Genomic DNA, 18055 nt, shown 5'->3' on the forward strand with positions numbered 1-18055 from the left:
ATAGGGGCTATAATTCCATTGATTTCTATAAGAATGAACGACTAGAATTAGTAAAACTTCAAAAGAATAACAAATAAAATAATTTAATATTAATATGGTCTTAAAATAGTACTTTTTTCGGAAATTTGATACTTTACATTGCTGAAAAGACTGTCTGTTTATAAGTGCATACATACGTATTGAGATTTGTCCAACATGGCGGTGTTCAAGGAAGGATGAGGTTTACTTCGCTCGTACGTACGTCGATGCACATGATTTTACGTTGCAAATATAAAAAAACCGATCGCCTGTTATACTTTTCGCTCAAACGATCGAGATGAATGCCGACGTGGAGTTCCACATCAGCCATAACTATCCGTGGGCGAGGCTGCCGGCTAACATAAAGCAGGTAAGATTTTCATTCACTGGACTGGATGCTATTCGAAGGCAATGTTGACCCAAATTTGTACACATTATTTAAGAATTTTGGTCAGTTGTGCCATTTTTAGCAATTAGTCCCATACAGTAGTCGTGGTGCCTACATTGCGAACGTAAGCGTCTATACATACCAACAGATGGAGTGTCTATTTTGTGTAAACACAAACACAAAATTAAGACGTTCATCTTTTATGAGTAGTCGCGTTACCGGTCCGCGGACTGTGCCACACCCCCTCACTACTTAGTCGTCAATGAGATGTCAGTGTGTTTGAAGGAGCAATGTTTGGAGTCCACGACTAGCTCGACATTGATGATCAATGTAAAGTTCATTTTTCTCATGTTGACATAATATGTCTGTCATCTTCAATGACCGACAAGAACTTGGACTTCGATCCTCACTTCTTCTGTGGACGTTGTACGTCATCTGATATGAGTTTTCATTGACTCATTTAGATACAATAAGCTCAAAATATAGTTTGATATTAAATTGGTATCTGTAAATTGTGTAACCAAACATTTTGACTTCAGTGTATTGCTACTGAGCAGTCCCAGACTCCAAACGCAAAATGGTACCTGACTAATCATAATCACATACTTTCCCTCTAGATTCTTGGAACCGAGAAAGGTCTTATCGATTTTGATGCAGCTGTGCAATGTAAAGAGGTTTCACTTACAAACACATAGGAGATTTTGAGTTAAGCTCTAGCACAGTGTAGAGTGAAACACATACCACTTCAAATCATCCTGTTACAGAGAGAGGGAACTGAGAGTTCTGACAACATTCATGGAAAAGAACTTTTGATCTGTTTGTCTGAGCAGCTTGGTTTCATGGTTTCATTTGGCTTATCATCTCCATCCACATGTGTGACATGAAATATTGTTGTCAGTTAATTCAAGTCTGGATGTAAACAGGTTTGTAAAACCTGAGAGTGCACATCGCACATAGACTAGTTGTGACAAATCAATTACATGCATCAGGTCAGATTACGTGAAACCATATAGGTGATGCAGCAGTCGGAGAAATGTCAAATACAGCAGTTACTAGGGCTCATGCAAGCAAGAATAAATATGTGGACATGGAAATTGTTTTACATTAATCATTCGTGGTAGTGACATACGTGTCACGGATAGGGACAGAGTACTAGCCTAAGGCCCTTGCCAACCTGTTTAGCTCATATCCACATGTTTGAGTCTACGTGTCTTGACAGGGGTCCTCATATGTACTTTGGAGTGATGCTAGTGGATGTTATGAATACCAGTATAGTCATTTAGCAGGTTGTAGATACACATAGAATTTTTCCCCTTGCCATCATCCATATCATAATTCATTTGTTTTGTTTACTCACAGTTACTTGGTAATTCACAAAAGGAGTATGAGAAATGTGTTTTCAACTTCAGTGTCAAGAATCAACTCAGATTCAAGAGAAATCTCAGTAAGTATGTTTTTCTGTATTGAAGTTCATTCGAGACAATCTCCCATTTGAGTGACAGATAATTGCATGCATGATTTAAGTTGTGTTAACTCGTTTTGACAGCATTATATATGTTGCCTGTGGCTGAAAGTGTGAATACTAAGATAAGTGAGTCTGACGGTATTTAGTTAACATGCATAGAATTTGAAATTACAGCTTCCTGTTATAAAAGGCAATGATGTGTGCATTCTGGGTATGGTTAGAGCTTCCCAATAACATCCTGCAAGAATTATTTTTTCAAACTCACATTCTCAGAAGGAACGGCACTGTAAATAATGAAAAGATAGCATTGTTCAGGGACACTTAACACACTAATTGGTCTCTGAATCTATAGCGTAGTTGACATTTCATCACACACAGGCTCAATGAGAGCATTCAATTTGCATATATGACAGCATGGGGGAGCAGAGTGAGACAGGATCATCATGTCACCATATTGATGGCAGTATTTTGTTGATAATATTATTAGAAACACACAGTCTGCGGAAAAAAACAAATTTTAAGACGGTGCAAAAGGACTTTAGCCATTTACCATTTTCCACTGTCCTTGTGTAAAGCAGAAGTGACGTCGACTACAGAGGTCATACCACTGCTGAAATCCCTCGGTAATGTGTATGCTGCCTTTAAATTACTCAGGAAGTGAACTATCCAGAGCAATATAGCAGTAGATTATAAGCCACTGCCCCATAACGGCAGCCCAGGGATACATTAACCCAAGATTATCCTATTTTGTTCAGCCAGGATTTATTAGTACAGGATTGCAGACAAGCTTTCTCCCTAGAACATTAATAGATAAACATATCACTGTGTCTAGCCGCACTATTAAATATTTGATGCATGCTCCCCAGAGTTGTAGCTTTCCCTTGTAACTCATATTACATGTAGATAATTAATTTCTTCTTTTAATGAAATCCATGCAAAAGATGGGTAATGGCTATATAACTAAGATAAGACAAAAGTAAGATAACTCTACGAGGGCTAATGAATCTTTGGAATATCAATCTCAGACGATGTAATACTGATGGTTGAGTTTTCAGCGACATTTGCAAAGGTTAAAGTGCATCTTCTAAGGTCATGAATATGTTCACCCTGATCAAAATGAAAGCAACTGATAACCTTTAGTCCTACCATATCTATCCACCGGACATCTTTGTAGATATTAATGTTGATCAAAGTCGATATGTAACCCTACTCCTATTAATGTCAGAGTATTTCCTGTGGGCATACCGGCATATTGGCTGCTCCTAATAATTATGTCCCCAAGCGGCATGTACATAGAGCTTAGAAAATTGGATATGACATTCTTATTTCATAAAAATTAATGTCATTCTTCGTTTTCAGTCCGGCAGGTCAGGAAAGATGAAAAGAAGTACTACGAGGGTTTATTGAAATACAGCCAAGAACACTTGATGTTGTACCCGTATCATTTATCCGATATCATGGTCAAGGGTCTTAGGATTACGCCGTTCTCGTATTATCTGGGAATCATGCATGACATCATGTCCAGTGAAAGAAGCTATGACTCACTGCCAAACTTTACAGCTGCTGATTGTAAGTATTGATTGAAATATTAAGATTTATTTATTAAATAAAGTAACATGTATTTCATTTGTGTATGTATGTATGTATGTATGTATGTATGTATGTATGTATGTATGTATGTATGTATGTATGTCTGTATGTATATATGCATGTATGTATGCATGCGTGCATGCATGCATGTGTGTATGTATGTACTGTTTATTCATTTGTTTATTTAAATTATTTATCTATTTAAATTATTTCTTTAGTTATTCGTTTGTGAAGAAGCTGTCTAGTTATTTTCATCAAAGAATACTTACGTGTAGTCACAAACAACATGAAAATTCCACAGCATACTGAAATTTTCAATCAATAGTTTGGTCAATGTTTGACAGACCTACAGTACTGTACATGTCTATCATGAATAATAATGTTGGATGCAAAATAGTTTGAAATCAAAACCGAACACCATCCTGACTACAGTGTGTTCACCTATTTTTATCATGTGAATATGATTTGTTTTCCTGTCTTTTTGATCAATTTCCAGGTCTGAGACTACTAGGCATAGGCAGAAATCAATATATAGATATAATGAATCAATGTAGGTCTTCAAAGGTAGGTGTTGGTGCTTTTTACATCAAGTCTCCTAAACTGGGATGTTAAAAACCCCTAAATTTTGAAATTTTAATTTAGAAAGCAAAAATTATACCTTACATATAATACATGTACCTATCAAACACAAACATACTGCCGCACAAAAACATAAATGTTTTGAAAGTCAGACTTAGTCAATAATTTTAACCCCAATGTCTCCATCTGTTGGTCAGTCAAAACTGTAAGAAACATCAGTCTTTGCACTGAATTTTGTAAACTTTCATCTGTCACTGGTCAGCTTTGACTCTTGAAGTTGAAAAAAATCCTGTGAAACTTAGGAGACGTGAAATAGTTCATGAAACACAAGCAGTTGGCATTCAAATGTTAATATGGTTTTGAAAGTTGGAAAATGTCCACAGCTACTGTACTGGACTAAACAAAAGGTTATAGCATATGCATATAATGAAGATTTGTACTTTAAGCATGAAATCAGTTCATGCAATTGGAACAGCCAGTGAGATCCAATCCTATTTGTAATATATATGTACTTAGATTTCCTCATGTTTTTCCCTAAAGCTATACATAGTAATAATAATGTCTGTAATTTGAGAGCCGGCTCGTAGATAAAACAAGGAAAATTAACTTGAGATACAATTTGCGAGGAAAATATGAAAATATCTAAAAAAACATTCAACATGAAAATAAAGAATAAACAGTTCAATTGAATAAGATTGATATATGCGTAGAAACCATTCTTTCATAAAAGTTAGATATTATTTGTCACCATGCTGATTATAATTTATTGTAGTCATTTTCCTTTCAAATTAGAAATGTTGTACTGGTATTTTCTTCTAAGACATTCATAAGACCACCACACGTACATCGTGTGGGAGTTGCACATATTTCACAGTCATTTTATCGCTGCTTTGATTTGCCGCAAGGCAGTTTGCAAGCAGTACACAGATGACATTTTAGCTGTTTACCGTACACCTACATTATAATCCAGTAAGTCCTACGGGATGTTTCACATGAAATAAACAAAGCAGGAGGGATAAGAAATACAACTCTTCTTTTTGTGCTTCTTCACTTTTGTACTAGTCGTGAAATCAAATTTTTTTCTTCTGGAATAAGTAGAATCCTAATACACATTCAAGGCCATGTTGAAAGCCTACTTTAGCCTTCTGTCGTCTGTTTAATACAATAACATACATTAAATACAGTACAACTATTTATCATGATTACCAATGCACATTAACAAAAAAAACTCTTTCCACACATATATGCGTACATGACCAAGTTTGCTTTTGTATAATTTCTCGACTGCATTCACAGCAAAATTTGAGTGAAAAAATTTGTTACAACCATTTGTTCGAAAATGATTTGCTTGTTTTGTTTTGTTTCGTTTCTTTATATGACATCACAGCCAACCATACAACGCCCCGGTAGTATACAAGTAAGTTTTGCCTTTCCGTCGCAGTTGAGTGTCGCCATAGTTTCATTCCTTGGATTGTATATTCAGCGATGTTCCTACTTGCATTTCTTTGTTTTTTTTCCCCTCACACTGTGTCCTCATGCACATACTCATACACTCATTCCTTGTCTACTTCCATGATCACCTCATACCAGTACTTGTAAAAAATTTGTTTCCTACTCAATAAAAAAATTACCAAGTTGACGGATCCCTCAGTGTAGGTGTGTGAACATTCTACTATAGTTGAGCGATCATCTTCATGTATTATCTTGGCTAACTGCTAAAACTCTGTATCTCGTTCAATTATTTTTCGTCAATTCTCACGGCGCTGCCAAAGCAACCATGTCAGTAGCTGCAAATCATAAGTTGTCATGTGTGGGTTTTGTTCACGCTTGCTTGTTTTACATTGTAACTTGCACCTTATCTTTGCTTATTAAACGTTGCGAGTGTTAGTGTAGATATAACGATAAAGAACACATATAAAAATTTTCGAACCTTATATTTGCTAAACATCGCCATACTCTACTGCTACATGTATTATGCGTCGTGTACATATGACCATCATAATAATGGACCAGGTATAATTAAATTTTATTGAACGTTTTGCAATGAAGTGATACATTTGTACCCAGAAGCAGGAAAAAGTCACACAGTAGTTTATGATCAAATGTGATATGAGTACTGGTACTGGAATCATGTGACTAGTACGATCAGCTCAGTGAACTTGTATTTTGAAAACTTGTACTTATTGGATTCTGAATCTGTGAACATAATCAGGAGCTACAGACCGCTGCAGAATAATTTGTTGATTATAACTACCATCTACCGGTACTGTTTGTTGTTTCTTTGTGGTTGAAGCTACAAAAGTGTCTGATTCTTACTCTTAGGTGCATGCATGCATTGATGTGTCAGTCAACACAGATGATTAACCCTTCAAGTCAATCTTTGTTGCCTAGATAGAATACATGCTAGTCAATTTTTTTTTTCAGATTTTTGTCAACATTTTGATAAAAAAAGTGTAGCCAATGAAATGTTATGTCCATTTGCTCTAAAGTTATTAAAAGAATACAAATAAATTCATAAGAGTTGGTAAAATGTTGCACTGAACTTTTTGCGGGAAATATTAGAGCATTCAAAAGATTAAAGGTATACAGTCACCTGTAATCTAAATATGCCCATATGTGGTCAAAGGGGCATTCCTTGGTATTCAGAATGCCCATGTGAGGGCGCTGTTTTTAAAAAGCAGCCACCAGCTTAAGGTAGCTTTCCGCCTTTGTTTTGGTATTTTGAGTCAAATACACGATTTTTCTTTTATCCCTGAAAAGTATTCCTATAATATTGATCTTCCTTGTGTGTAGAATATCTTCGTCGTGAAGTTCCTGTTTTTGGGTGAAATTTTGGAATAAAAATGTACGAGAGGCACAGGTGTACATTTTGGCGTTTGAGACTACCGTTAAGTCTTGATTGACAAGGGATTACGCTAAGCAGGCAGCGTCACAGTATTCACATGCACTTAGACAACATCCGCTGTGAAAATCCCATTAGCACCTACCGTTCACTGCGTGGGTCAAGACCATAGTGTGTACCTGGCAATTAGGCGTCGAAAGGTGGGTCTTACCGTTTTTCTCATAGGGGGGGGGGGGGCGCTCCCAAAAGATCACAATTTATCGACAAAATCGGACAAGGTCAGACTTATGACATTGTTGACGATAGAATTTCAGATTACACAAATGGCCCACACACTAAATGTTTTATCTGGGACATTTTTGTGCTTTTGTAAAAGCACCAGGAGCGGTGGATAAGTTTCGTAATGTATCTTTGAAGAGGCTGTCCCGTATACAGAAATGGTACGTTCCACTGGCGGCCTTAGTGACAGCGGGAACACTTGAATACCGACCGCAACAGACACCCTTCACATCTTCAACACTCAAGCAACATTCGGCCTCTTTCGGCCGAAGTTTCGGCTTCTTTTGGCCCCAAGACATTTCGACACCCCCGTTACGATTTATTTTTTCCCTTCAAACTTATTAGTGACTGACAGACCAGTCATATTCATTAGCGTGACCTTTGCGTTCTGACCAGTATGACTTTTACAGTGCCGTTTAGGCGCCGCTTTTCAAACTTTGACAGTGTCGGCGGCTATTGCTATTGAAAATGATATGAAACTCTTTTCTCACGGTTTTTCACCATGTTCTCACAAACTTTAAAGCATGTGAATGCTGACACTATACTTCTCAGTGTTTTGATTTGTAACATTTGGCACGAGTTCCCCAACCAGGTAGTGCCGAAACGTCTTTGGTCGCGTTGCCTAAACGTCTTGGGGTCGGAAATTGTGCGGCCGAAACGACTTTGCGCCAAAAGGTCTAGAAACCCGACATTGTCCGTTCGATGAGAATACTAAGTGAGTTGAACAATTGATGAATAAAAATGAAATATCAGAAATCGCGGCACTGGAACTACTTGGGATTAGAAAATACAAGGTGGAAACAAATTGCATGGGCTTCAAGACAGCGACAGGAAATTTTCCCAAGGCAAAATACCTAGCGATGCAGAAATCACACGCCACAAAACAATAGCTGCTTTTGTTTTCAGACGTTTTGGCACAATGGCAGTGAACTGATAATGTCGAAGTCGTTTCAATCCCGCGGTCTCGTTTTTCCTTGTCCCATTTCGTCCGCGTTATTACCCAATAAGGCCAAAGTAAGTAAATTCTTTGTTTTGCGTCCGCGCGCGCCTAGGTTTTTGGAGATTTTTCGGAAAAAAAACACAAACTTTCCTTTCAAAATTTCGCCATTGGTGGCGCTATTTTGTCGCAAAAACAAGTCGTGGCTTTTAACTTTGCGACGAAAACTCCTTTACGGCAGTAAGATTTCACTAATGGACCATGCGGTGACGTAAAACAGTACTCTCTACACATTTACACCTGTCGATACTCTCAGCCTCACGCCATGGCCTCAAGTTCTCGCTGTCTGCTGTGGCTTTGCCTGTTGTGGCTTTGTCGTCACGATAAAAATGGATGAAAGCAGGGAAATAATCGAAGTTAAAAAACAGGAAACCTTTGCACGGCAACTTGAAGGCATGGTCATTGCGAGCAATCGGGACTTGAACAGAGAGAGATTCAGTCGGCCGATTGGACTTGGGTACCACGACTCAGAGAGTATGGCAGACGGAAAAATCGGAAAGTGTTGAGGCGTATATCCTAGTTAATTGGTCTTTTAGGTTTGCCAAAAATTTGGTTAATTCGTGCATTTTAACTTGAAACAAAAAATAAACCAGTGATCAGTCCTGTAAACGAAAGGCCTTTACGTACTTTTTTGTTCAGTTTGGGTATGGGAAAGTATATTAGAATCCCTCTGTGAAAGTTCAAACTTGTAGTAGGCGGTCGTAGCTGCTCTTGAAGGAGGTCACACTTTCTGCATTAATGACATCGGCTGGTAATTTATTCCAGGTGTCCACAACTCTTGCTGAAAAAAGTACTTTCTTGTGTTAAGTCGAACGGTTAGTTTATGAAGTTTGGGACAGTGTCCTCAAGTTCTCGAGTCGGCTGCTAACTCAAGTGAAAGGTTACAGTGGTCATGGCCTTTGATAACTAATTCTAGCGTTGAATCATGTCGCCGCGAATTCTTCTTTGTTCAAGTTGTTTAAACCAAGCTGTTTAAGTCTATTTTGATGATTGTAGTGTTGGGGTTTAGGTTTTATTTGCCGTGCTAAGATTTTTATGTCCTTTTGTAGCCATGAAGACCAAGCTTGTACTGCATGTTCGAGCTGTGGTCTCACAAGTTGCTTGTAAAGACGAAGAATGACATTTTTTTTTATTCGATCGACAATGATCATTTGATGAGATCTACATTCTGTTTGCCTTTTTGCAAACATCACATTTGCCTGAAGGTTTTAAGGTAGAATGAAGTAGATCGCCCAAGTCATTTTCTTCAGTTGTACGTCCCAGTGAAATATTGTTCATTGAGTATTTATTGAAGGGGTTCTTGTAGCCAATATGCGTCCGCCAGTGTTCACTCATTTTTTGTCGCTTGTCCAATCAGCTTGTAGAATTCAGGATCACTACAATTTCGCAAGGGGTGATATGTCTTGGTATTGTCAGTAAATTTTTGAGTTCAGAACTAATTTCACCGCCAGTATGATTGATGTAGATTAGAAAGAGTACTGGTCCAAGAACTGAACCCTTTGGGACACCACTTGTGACGTATTCTCCATTCCAATGATGCTCCATTTATGACTACTTGCTGTTTTGTATTTGTCAATCATGCTTTGACCCACTGTAGAATATTTCCATTTATGCCATGATACTTCATCTTTTCAATCAATCTGGGATGTGGTACTTTGAAAGTGCATGGAATAAAGATGTGAAGCTTCCACCTAAATTTGGGTCTGATGAGTCTGTGTGTGAAGACTGACAATTGCGACATGCTTTCTTTTATTTGATGGATAGGAAAGGTGCTGGTTTTACGGATGGTCCCGAGGAAGCTACAGGGAATACTTTTGTCAATTATATCACCAATTTTTTCTTCTCTCTGATGCTATCTTTCTAAAATTGAATGCAGAGGCTACAAGTTACCATATCTGTCTGGTGTTTTTTCAAAACAGACACCTTTCAGCAAAACCATGACATTCCATCAGAGCATAAACATTACAAGAAACTTGAAAAAAGCATACAAGAACTTGAGGACAAAAGACCGCTACTGTATACTGTTATAGTGTACCCATTCCTTAAACTGTCCAGATTGAAGTAATTTGATGAGGCTGTCAGGTTGCTGTGCAATGGTATTGACATGTGGACACTTTGAATGCACAAGAAAACATATAAAACTAATAAGAGAAAAGCAAACGTGAAAGAAATTTGATCCATTTGTCATGAAAATGCATACAGTGATCATACAGTGTATCACACTGTTACAGGAGTATTCATGTGGTTTGAGAAAAATTGTCCAATACAGGCAAACAGATTTTGTGTTAAATTTTCTGTGTGTGTTTTTTAGCCTCTTACCCGCGTACCTTTTAGGATTTTGAGTGGACGCAAAACAAAGAATTACTTACTTTGGCCTAATCGTACAATGCAACCACCCTACCACTAATGAGAAACCGACCTTGACAAGGTAAAAAATAACGTCGACTAACAAATGTTCATCGTACACCGGACGAATGTGAATCAAATGATTTTATTGGAATGGACACGACAACATTGTTATCAGTTATCATGGCAGTAGCCAAAATGCTGCAGGACCGAAGACAAATTTCAATATGAATTTGACCGTCACAACGTAATAACGTAATCGCCCTGAGTTTTCATCAACATGTCATCATTGGTCGGTAAACCATTGAATGAGACGCTTACGGGCTAACTACTTGAATACAGTGCAAAACACCATCATAATCCTGAGATTTACATGTAATGAAGACGGGTCTGATATCATATTCGCCTGGAATCGATGGTACTCATGTTGGACACGAACAACAGCAGAGAGTCATCTATCTGTGACGTATGACACTTGACGAGCGGTCTATCGCATGCAACTTGCGCTTGATGAAATGACGTACTGTTCTCTATGTTCATGTTTTCTCAACTTCTCTCCTTTGACTTTTTTGCTGCCGACAGGCGATTGGTTCATTTTAGCATAAATGACTCCAGAAACTGTCTTCACCCACAGAAATGCTGTTCAGAGTGAGGACGAACTATTGTCTCACAAATGCTCGTAGTTGTTAATCGGTTTTCAAGGTGCGTGAAGATCTAAAAATGGCTGCTCACTAGAATCCTCGGTTACTCTAACCGTAATGAATCACAGCATGGAGCTGTTCTTTTTTATCTCCATGATCACAGACACCGCAAATGTACATCCACATACAAACGCAGATATTTTATTGTCAGCCAATATTGTTTTCCCTATATCACTCATCGGGCTCGCTTTCATTCCGCAGCCGTGAGTCGTTTCCGAGGTCGAATCGAATGCTGCCATAAACTTACACTGTAGTGTACGCTTGTCATGGAGGTAATTAGTCCAAGCGCTCGTGTAGACGGCATCGAGATGCCGTAGCAGTTCCGACAGTTAGGTCGAACAGTTAATACTCTATTTAAACCTTACAACTAATCAGTCAACAGATTATGCATAATCCCTTCCCTGGCACTCCCCAAGTTTATTTACTCATCAGCTACTGTGTAGATTGCGCTCTAAAAAGAGTACAACGCTCCCAAAATTCACCCTTTTTAGCCTCATTTCGACCGTTGACACTGATTTCAATGAGTGAATATACTGTTGAAGTTGAACACTTTGATTTCACTATCTGGTTTTAGTGTTTTGTCGGTTGAGTACATTGTTTATTGCCATTCAAGAGGAAAAAACCGAACCAATTTACTAAATCGCCTTTTTCTCAGTTCGGCATTTTGTCACATTGCAGCACGTTCAAAAGAGTTTAACTCGAGAACGCGTGAACGGAAGTTCACGAGATTTTCACAGACGTTTGTCAAGTAGGTTGTCTCCAAAACCGTGTCTCAGTTTCTTTATGAAGATTTTTAAAGTCGAGTTATTGCTGCTTAATTAGGCGGCATTGTAAGACTAATCGGTGGATAAACTTTGACTCAACGATGTGAAAAAACTAAGGCCTTTTTCAAAAATCTGAGACACGGTTTTGTAGCCAGTATTCTCAAGATCAATTGCCCGTTAACACCTAAACAATAGCCCCTCTCCGCTCAGACTTAAACTTTTTTACGTGAGACCACCCATTTTCTTTACACTTTCACTAAGATCTTCAAAAAAATTCATCGCACACTAATTTTTTTGATAAAACAAAAATATTCGTAGAAATAGCTTTCAGGTGATATATAATACTTGGGTAAAAGTACACATCTTGATGGCAAAATTCACGTTTGAAAATAGGTCGTCGCAAAGGCGGAAAGCTACCTTAAAGTCTGTGATTGTTTAGATTTTCTCTTTCCATGGTAACTGTGGCAAAATTGGAACAGGTGACAGTATGCCTTTAAAAAACTACAGGTCGAAGTTTGTCAGATCTCACCTTGAAGAAATATCTCAATTAAATTTGATAAAGACCTCTGCTTGCTTTTAAAGCACACTAAGGCTTGTGAAGTACACAACAGTGAAAAGTTTGAGATATTTTATGTATCAAAAGACAGATTGGAGCTTGAGTAAGAATGATCTCCCAAGGTCACTGATGGCGACAGTATCTATGCACGTGATAAACATGAATACATCAATAGTTTGGCAGAGGGATGTAAAGTCAGGCCAAAAATTATTACATTTTGTACATGTCTCAAAAGTGAAAGTTGTTCTCACACTTTCCTCTTGGAAACTTTACACCAATTCTTACGATCGTCAAGAATAAAAGTTGCTTGTCGCTCTGCAAATTTTGTTACTATAAAGGAAACAAATTATCTTAAATTTACCAGTATTTGAAATTCCAACTGGCCGCTATTACCTTTGTTAACTCTATGGGGAATAAAGATCATGAAAACTTCTGTTGTTTGAGTGAATCTGAAAATATTGAATATAGAATAACCATCTCTAAGGTGCTGTTACATAACCCATGCTATGACAAAGAATGAACTCTCAAACGGTCTCGGTTCTGATTTTCTGATCCTAAGTTTTGAATTTTACAAAACACAAGTTGCAGTTCCGTCAAGAATGGTATTGTATAGTTTCTTTTCACTGTACCATGGACTCCAGAGCTTCAATGAATCTAATTACACAATGAACTTGCAATAAGATAACAGAGTAAATAAGCTCTAAATGTGTTAAGGTAGTGGAAAAGGCTATTTTCAGTACACTTTCCTTTGGGAATAATACACAAATTTTTGTTTGAAATCATGGTAGTTTATTCAAACATATTATGTAAACGTAATCATTCTCAACATCAAAGAAAATTGTTGATGTTGTAATAATCATATACTTTACCAGCTTTAAATATATATGAACACAATAGTTATATGTGTCATTTTTGTGTATAATTTCAAATTTGACGTTAATTTTTTTCTGCTACTAGGTATAAACTATGCACAACATGAATTCTCTGTATGGCTCATGATTTTGAAGTTGTTTTCTTTCAAGTATATGGGGAAAATTGATGAGTTGCGGAGAAAATAGTTTTCATCAAGTTAGGAGATGAGTTTCAACAGGATAACCATACATACGTGAACTTTTAAAGGACTCCCTAGCTAATTCCTTAACTGCAAATTGAATTGAAATCTTGCATGTAACATCATATCGGCTGAAGGCACTCACTTCCTGTATATTTAATTTGTAGTTAAATACCTTGACGAAAGCAAATGGCCTGTGTTTGGTTTAAATTTCACTTGTTGCGCTAGCCTTTTCTGCTGCTTTAACATTAAATAGCTGCTGATGGATAGATGTCCCTATCAAACAGGTTCCTCTGATGATTGTGTATCATCAAAAGCTGGACTGTAATTTTTTTTGATCTTAGCATCAAATAGTGTTTGACCTATCTGCAGATTTTAAGTGAGCGCCATGTGTCTGACAAATTTGGTTTGCATTCATACATGTACATGTAGCAGAAACAGGCGCCTTAGTTTGTTGACCAGATAAAGCATAAATACAAAGTGTGTTCACTAGAATAGACAGAGCATCATAACATCTCAGGATTGATGAAACGGGCATGACGCTAAGACTAACACTTATCAACCGTAACTTGTGCTACACCAAGTACCTCTCTGTTGGTTCTTTTTTCGGCAGAAATTTTTCCGGCGCAAACCGATCAAAGACTTGTTACCAGCCAAGCCAGTGGAGGATGTGATTATTGAACAATGGTGGATTGCTCAGGCAGGGTACGTGACGGAGGATGATGTGAAGGTAATGTATTTGAATACTAGCTGTTCTGTTGCACAGACAACAAATAACAATGCTATTGCTACGATGCACTTGATGTGGTGAATATAAGTTTATTGTGTGGTGAGCTTTCATCCTTTATGCCATGCTGGGATGAGAATTTCCATATGATTTTATTGGTCAAACCAGTGGATCAGGGGTCAAAGGGTTAATGCATCAAACTGTTGTAATCAAGGTGAATGTACTTGACCTTTACTTTGGATCTTGATGATTGACATTGGGTGATACCTGTAGGTAGGGACAAAAGGACATTGAAATCTTGGTCAGGATATAGTCTCTTTCTCGAGGGTCTATGGTCAGGACAATAATATACTTTGTATAAATCACAAAATATTCAAGGGAGCACCAGTTTTGCTCAGAAGCACCAATATGTATAAATATGTGGTCATTAGTTGATGTCAATTTGAATTCAAGCATCACATTGTATTTTACTGATAAATGTGATATCCATATATTTGAACTGCGTCACCCAGCACAATACTAAGTATTTTCTTTAAGGTAGTATGCACCACGACAGTGAAAAACTTAAAATTTTGATCATTTCTCAAGGAATCTTTCATCCATTTACTTGCAAAATCAATAATAAAAATTTGGGGTCACCGTGCAAATTTTGGTACAAGAGAAACAAATAACCAAAGATTTACTGAAACTTGTTATTCAAAATGGCTGCCATCTTCGATTTTCAAACACTGAGATGAAGAAAGTATTTTTCACTCAAAGAGCTTCAAAATGAGCCCCATGAGTGGTAGATCAGAAAAATTTTGACAAGTTTGAGAGTCCAAATATCTGTCCCCGAGGCACATTCTACCTTAAGATACCGGTAGTTCTTGCAAGAAATGAGGCACAGCACAAAGAATACATGTACATTTAGCCAGTTTGCCAGGAAATGAAGTGAATATCTATACACTGGTGTACCAATCCTGCAGGTACATGTCTGCAGACTGGGGTATTCAGGGCTCGAAATACCTTTTTTCAACCACCTGTCCACTGGACAAGTCAAAATAAAAAGTACCTGTCCCAGTGAGAAAAGTACCTGTCCAAAATGGCATAATTTATTCTAAGAAACTATACTAATTTCTACTAATTTCAATTCAATTCAACAAACACATGTCTGTGTCGTATGCAAACTGGCGTAACAGTGCCCTCGGTGTCGAGATAGCTCTGAGAATCTCCCAATCTATTAGAGATTTGAGACGTGACCTTAGATAAATCAACATGGCTGCCTCCTGTAAATAGTGATTAGATATTATCGAACTTTCTTTTACTTTTTTCTGACAGGTAATATCCAAATAATGATTTTCAAAATTTTAAAAAGTACATAAATTTAAACTTGTAAATATTTGCTGTAGCCAATAGGTTGAAATACTGGTTGCAGGCTGAAAAAACCTACCTGTCCACTTGGACAAGGACTTTTCAAAACTACTTGTCCCAGGCCAAATTTCACTTGTCCGGGACAGGCAGACAGGTATTATTTCGAGCCCATGATCTAGGTTCAGAAACTAATTTTCTGGTTTTATGTTTTTCACATGCAGGCATGTTCTGTGGGAGAGAAGCATGGTATGACAGAATTATTGACAGTGGTCCCCAGCTAGCTGGTGAAATGGACTACAACATTGTACATAGTGAGTAGCACAATGTCAATTTCTATTTATTACCGTGTATTTATGTAGATGTATAACCTGTTCACCCCTAATTCCCTGTAAACAGGTCCACAATCACCATTGATAACAATGGTTGTGGGACAAACCAAGGTGGTGAAAGGGTTAAATAGCCTACATTGACCATAATTCTGTAGCTCATACCAGTATACTAATTCTAGCATTATCTTTGTTGAAAAGATGTCAGTTGACACTCTATTTGTTCGTGTCCTTTCAGAGCTTTATACCAAAGGATTAATTTACCTAGATGTACCAATTAGCGATGATGATTGTATTATTGGTAAGTTTGCCAATTTTTCATCTGTCTCTCAACATTTACCCCTGTGTGCTTTTCATGTACAATGCATACCTCATCTTCCAATGTTTACAGCCAGATACTTGTCGTCAGAGCACATTTTTTGGCACAATTGCACTTTTGCAACACAACAGTGTTGCAACTGTCATCATACCGTATGATGTGACTGTCATTGCTTCCGCGTTATACTGGTATACCCTCCACCCCCATCCCCTACCCCTATTTCCCAAATGTACGGTAGAGGTCCAACGATGCTGCAGAAAACAGGCTTCACTGAAAAGGCGGTGGTCGTCGGAACTGTGTGTTTGCGACTTTCTTGTTTACAAACAATGTATTTTATGCATGGTATCTACCAGTAGATGCATCGATCACGTCAACATAGCTGCAACATTTAAATTTTACGATATTCATTGTTAACCAACATGTTTTAACTTTCATGAATCGCCAACGTACTCTAGATACAGTGCGTACATTGGGTGTAGGGTTCCGTGGCAACCTTTGAGCAGAGTTACGACAACCGCCTCCCTTTAAATCTGCATAAGGAAGAAGGGTAGAGTGTGCAGTACAATAGATTACTGACAAATCTTCTTGATTTGCATTAACCCTTTGACTGCTGTAATTTTTCCCGCCAAAATTTTAGTGCAACATTTTACCAATTTTTATGAATTTTTATGTGAGTCTTGTAATAATTTTGGACCAAATGTACATCATATTTCATTGGCTACAGTTTTTTATCAAAATTTCAATAAAAATCTGAAAAAAATTTACTGGGGTAGATTTTATAAAGAAAACATAAATTGACTGTAGAGCTGAAAGGGTTAATGGATATTTGAATTCTGATTACGTCTTGTCCTTTAAAGAATCAGCTGATGCTTTAGCTTCAAAATTGTAATAAGATATATTTGAGAAAAATGTATTGCAGAAAATTTGATAAAGGTCATTGATAAATGGGGTTTACAGTAGTATTACACTGTTTACAATCATAAAATGAGTAACTGGGGCTCTACCGGTACATGTAGTAGGAGTGGAAATGTTAAACTGAAAACTTTCGTACTAATCTTAGTCGCATGCTTTTAATAAAACAACTTGCCTCTATCATATTGGCAGAATCAAGTGTTCTTTAAAGTTTATCTGCAAAACCACTGGAAACTTCCTCTGAATTGCCTCTGCCTGCCGCGAACAATTCATCATTTTCCAGTTCCTACAGAATGTGCACTTAGAGAGTAAAATGTGAGCCTAAAATTACATTTGAAAATTCATGAGACGTTCCAGATATGTAAGGGTAGCTCAAACCCCTGGGACCGCTAACTGGAATTCCCAGTTGGCTCAAAATGCACTTTGGGACCGGTCCCAGTTGGCCTCCAGGACCACTCAGTTCACTGGAGGGACAGGTCCAATAAGTGAACTGGGACCACTTTGAAAAAAACCCAGTTACTGATACTTCATATTAGCAATCTGTTAAATGTTTTTTACCTTTTTGGGACATTGTTGCAAAGGGGCGCATCCTGGCTGCAACACTGCAACTCATCAAGGCATACAAATTTTCTTTGGAAAAAACAAAACAAAAGGCTATACTAAAATTAGCCATGGTTCATAGAATTGCAGTTCATTTGAAGTATGAGTGATATCTTAATTTGGACCTAGTTTTATTTCTGAACAGATAGTGTTTGGTCTACAACAATAGAAATGCATGTAAAGGCAGAATCATTTCCTGTTATGAGAGGAAACATCAATGAGGTATGAATAGACAAATAAACAAG

At 37.6% G+C, this 18055-nt stretch overlaps 1 protein-coding gene across 3 annotated transcripts in view; it reads left to right on the top strand.

The window, feature by feature from the left end:
- Positions 1 to 168: 168 nt before the first annotated feature.
- Positions 169 to 18055, top strand: part of LOC139133332 (protein FAM91A1-like) — a 35489-nt gene continuing 17602 nt past the window's right edge. The window contains exons 1-8 of one of the 3 annotated variants that reach the window (XM_070699875.1): positions 169 to 388; positions 1766 to 1850; positions 3231 to 3440; positions 3958 to 4025; positions 5428 to 5457; positions 14190 to 14306; positions 15875 to 15964; positions 16218 to 16280. In XM_070699875.1, the coding sequence (XP_070555976.1) occupies positions 15877 to 15964; positions 16218 to 16280 (151 nt within the window). In that variant the 5' untranslated portion in view covers positions 169 to 388; positions 1766 to 1850; positions 3231 to 3440; ... (2 more) ...; positions 14190 to 14306; positions 15875 to 15876. Of the gene's footprint in view, positions 389 to 1765; positions 1851 to 3230; positions 3441 to 3957; positions 4026 to 5427; positions 5458 to 14189; positions 14326 to 15874; positions 15965 to 16217; positions 16281 to 18055 lie in introns of all 3 variants that reach the window. The other 2 variants (XM_070699876.1, XM_070699877.1) reach the window with 2 other exon arrangements.

The sequence above is a fragment of the Ptychodera flava genome, chromosome 5 (assembly GCF_041260155.1).
Source record: "Ptychodera flava strain L36383 chromosome 5, AS_Pfla_20210202, whole genome shotgun sequence".
Taxonomy (NCBI): domain Eukaryota; kingdom Metazoa; phylum Hemichordata; class Enteropneusta; family Ptychoderidae; genus Ptychodera; species Ptychodera flava.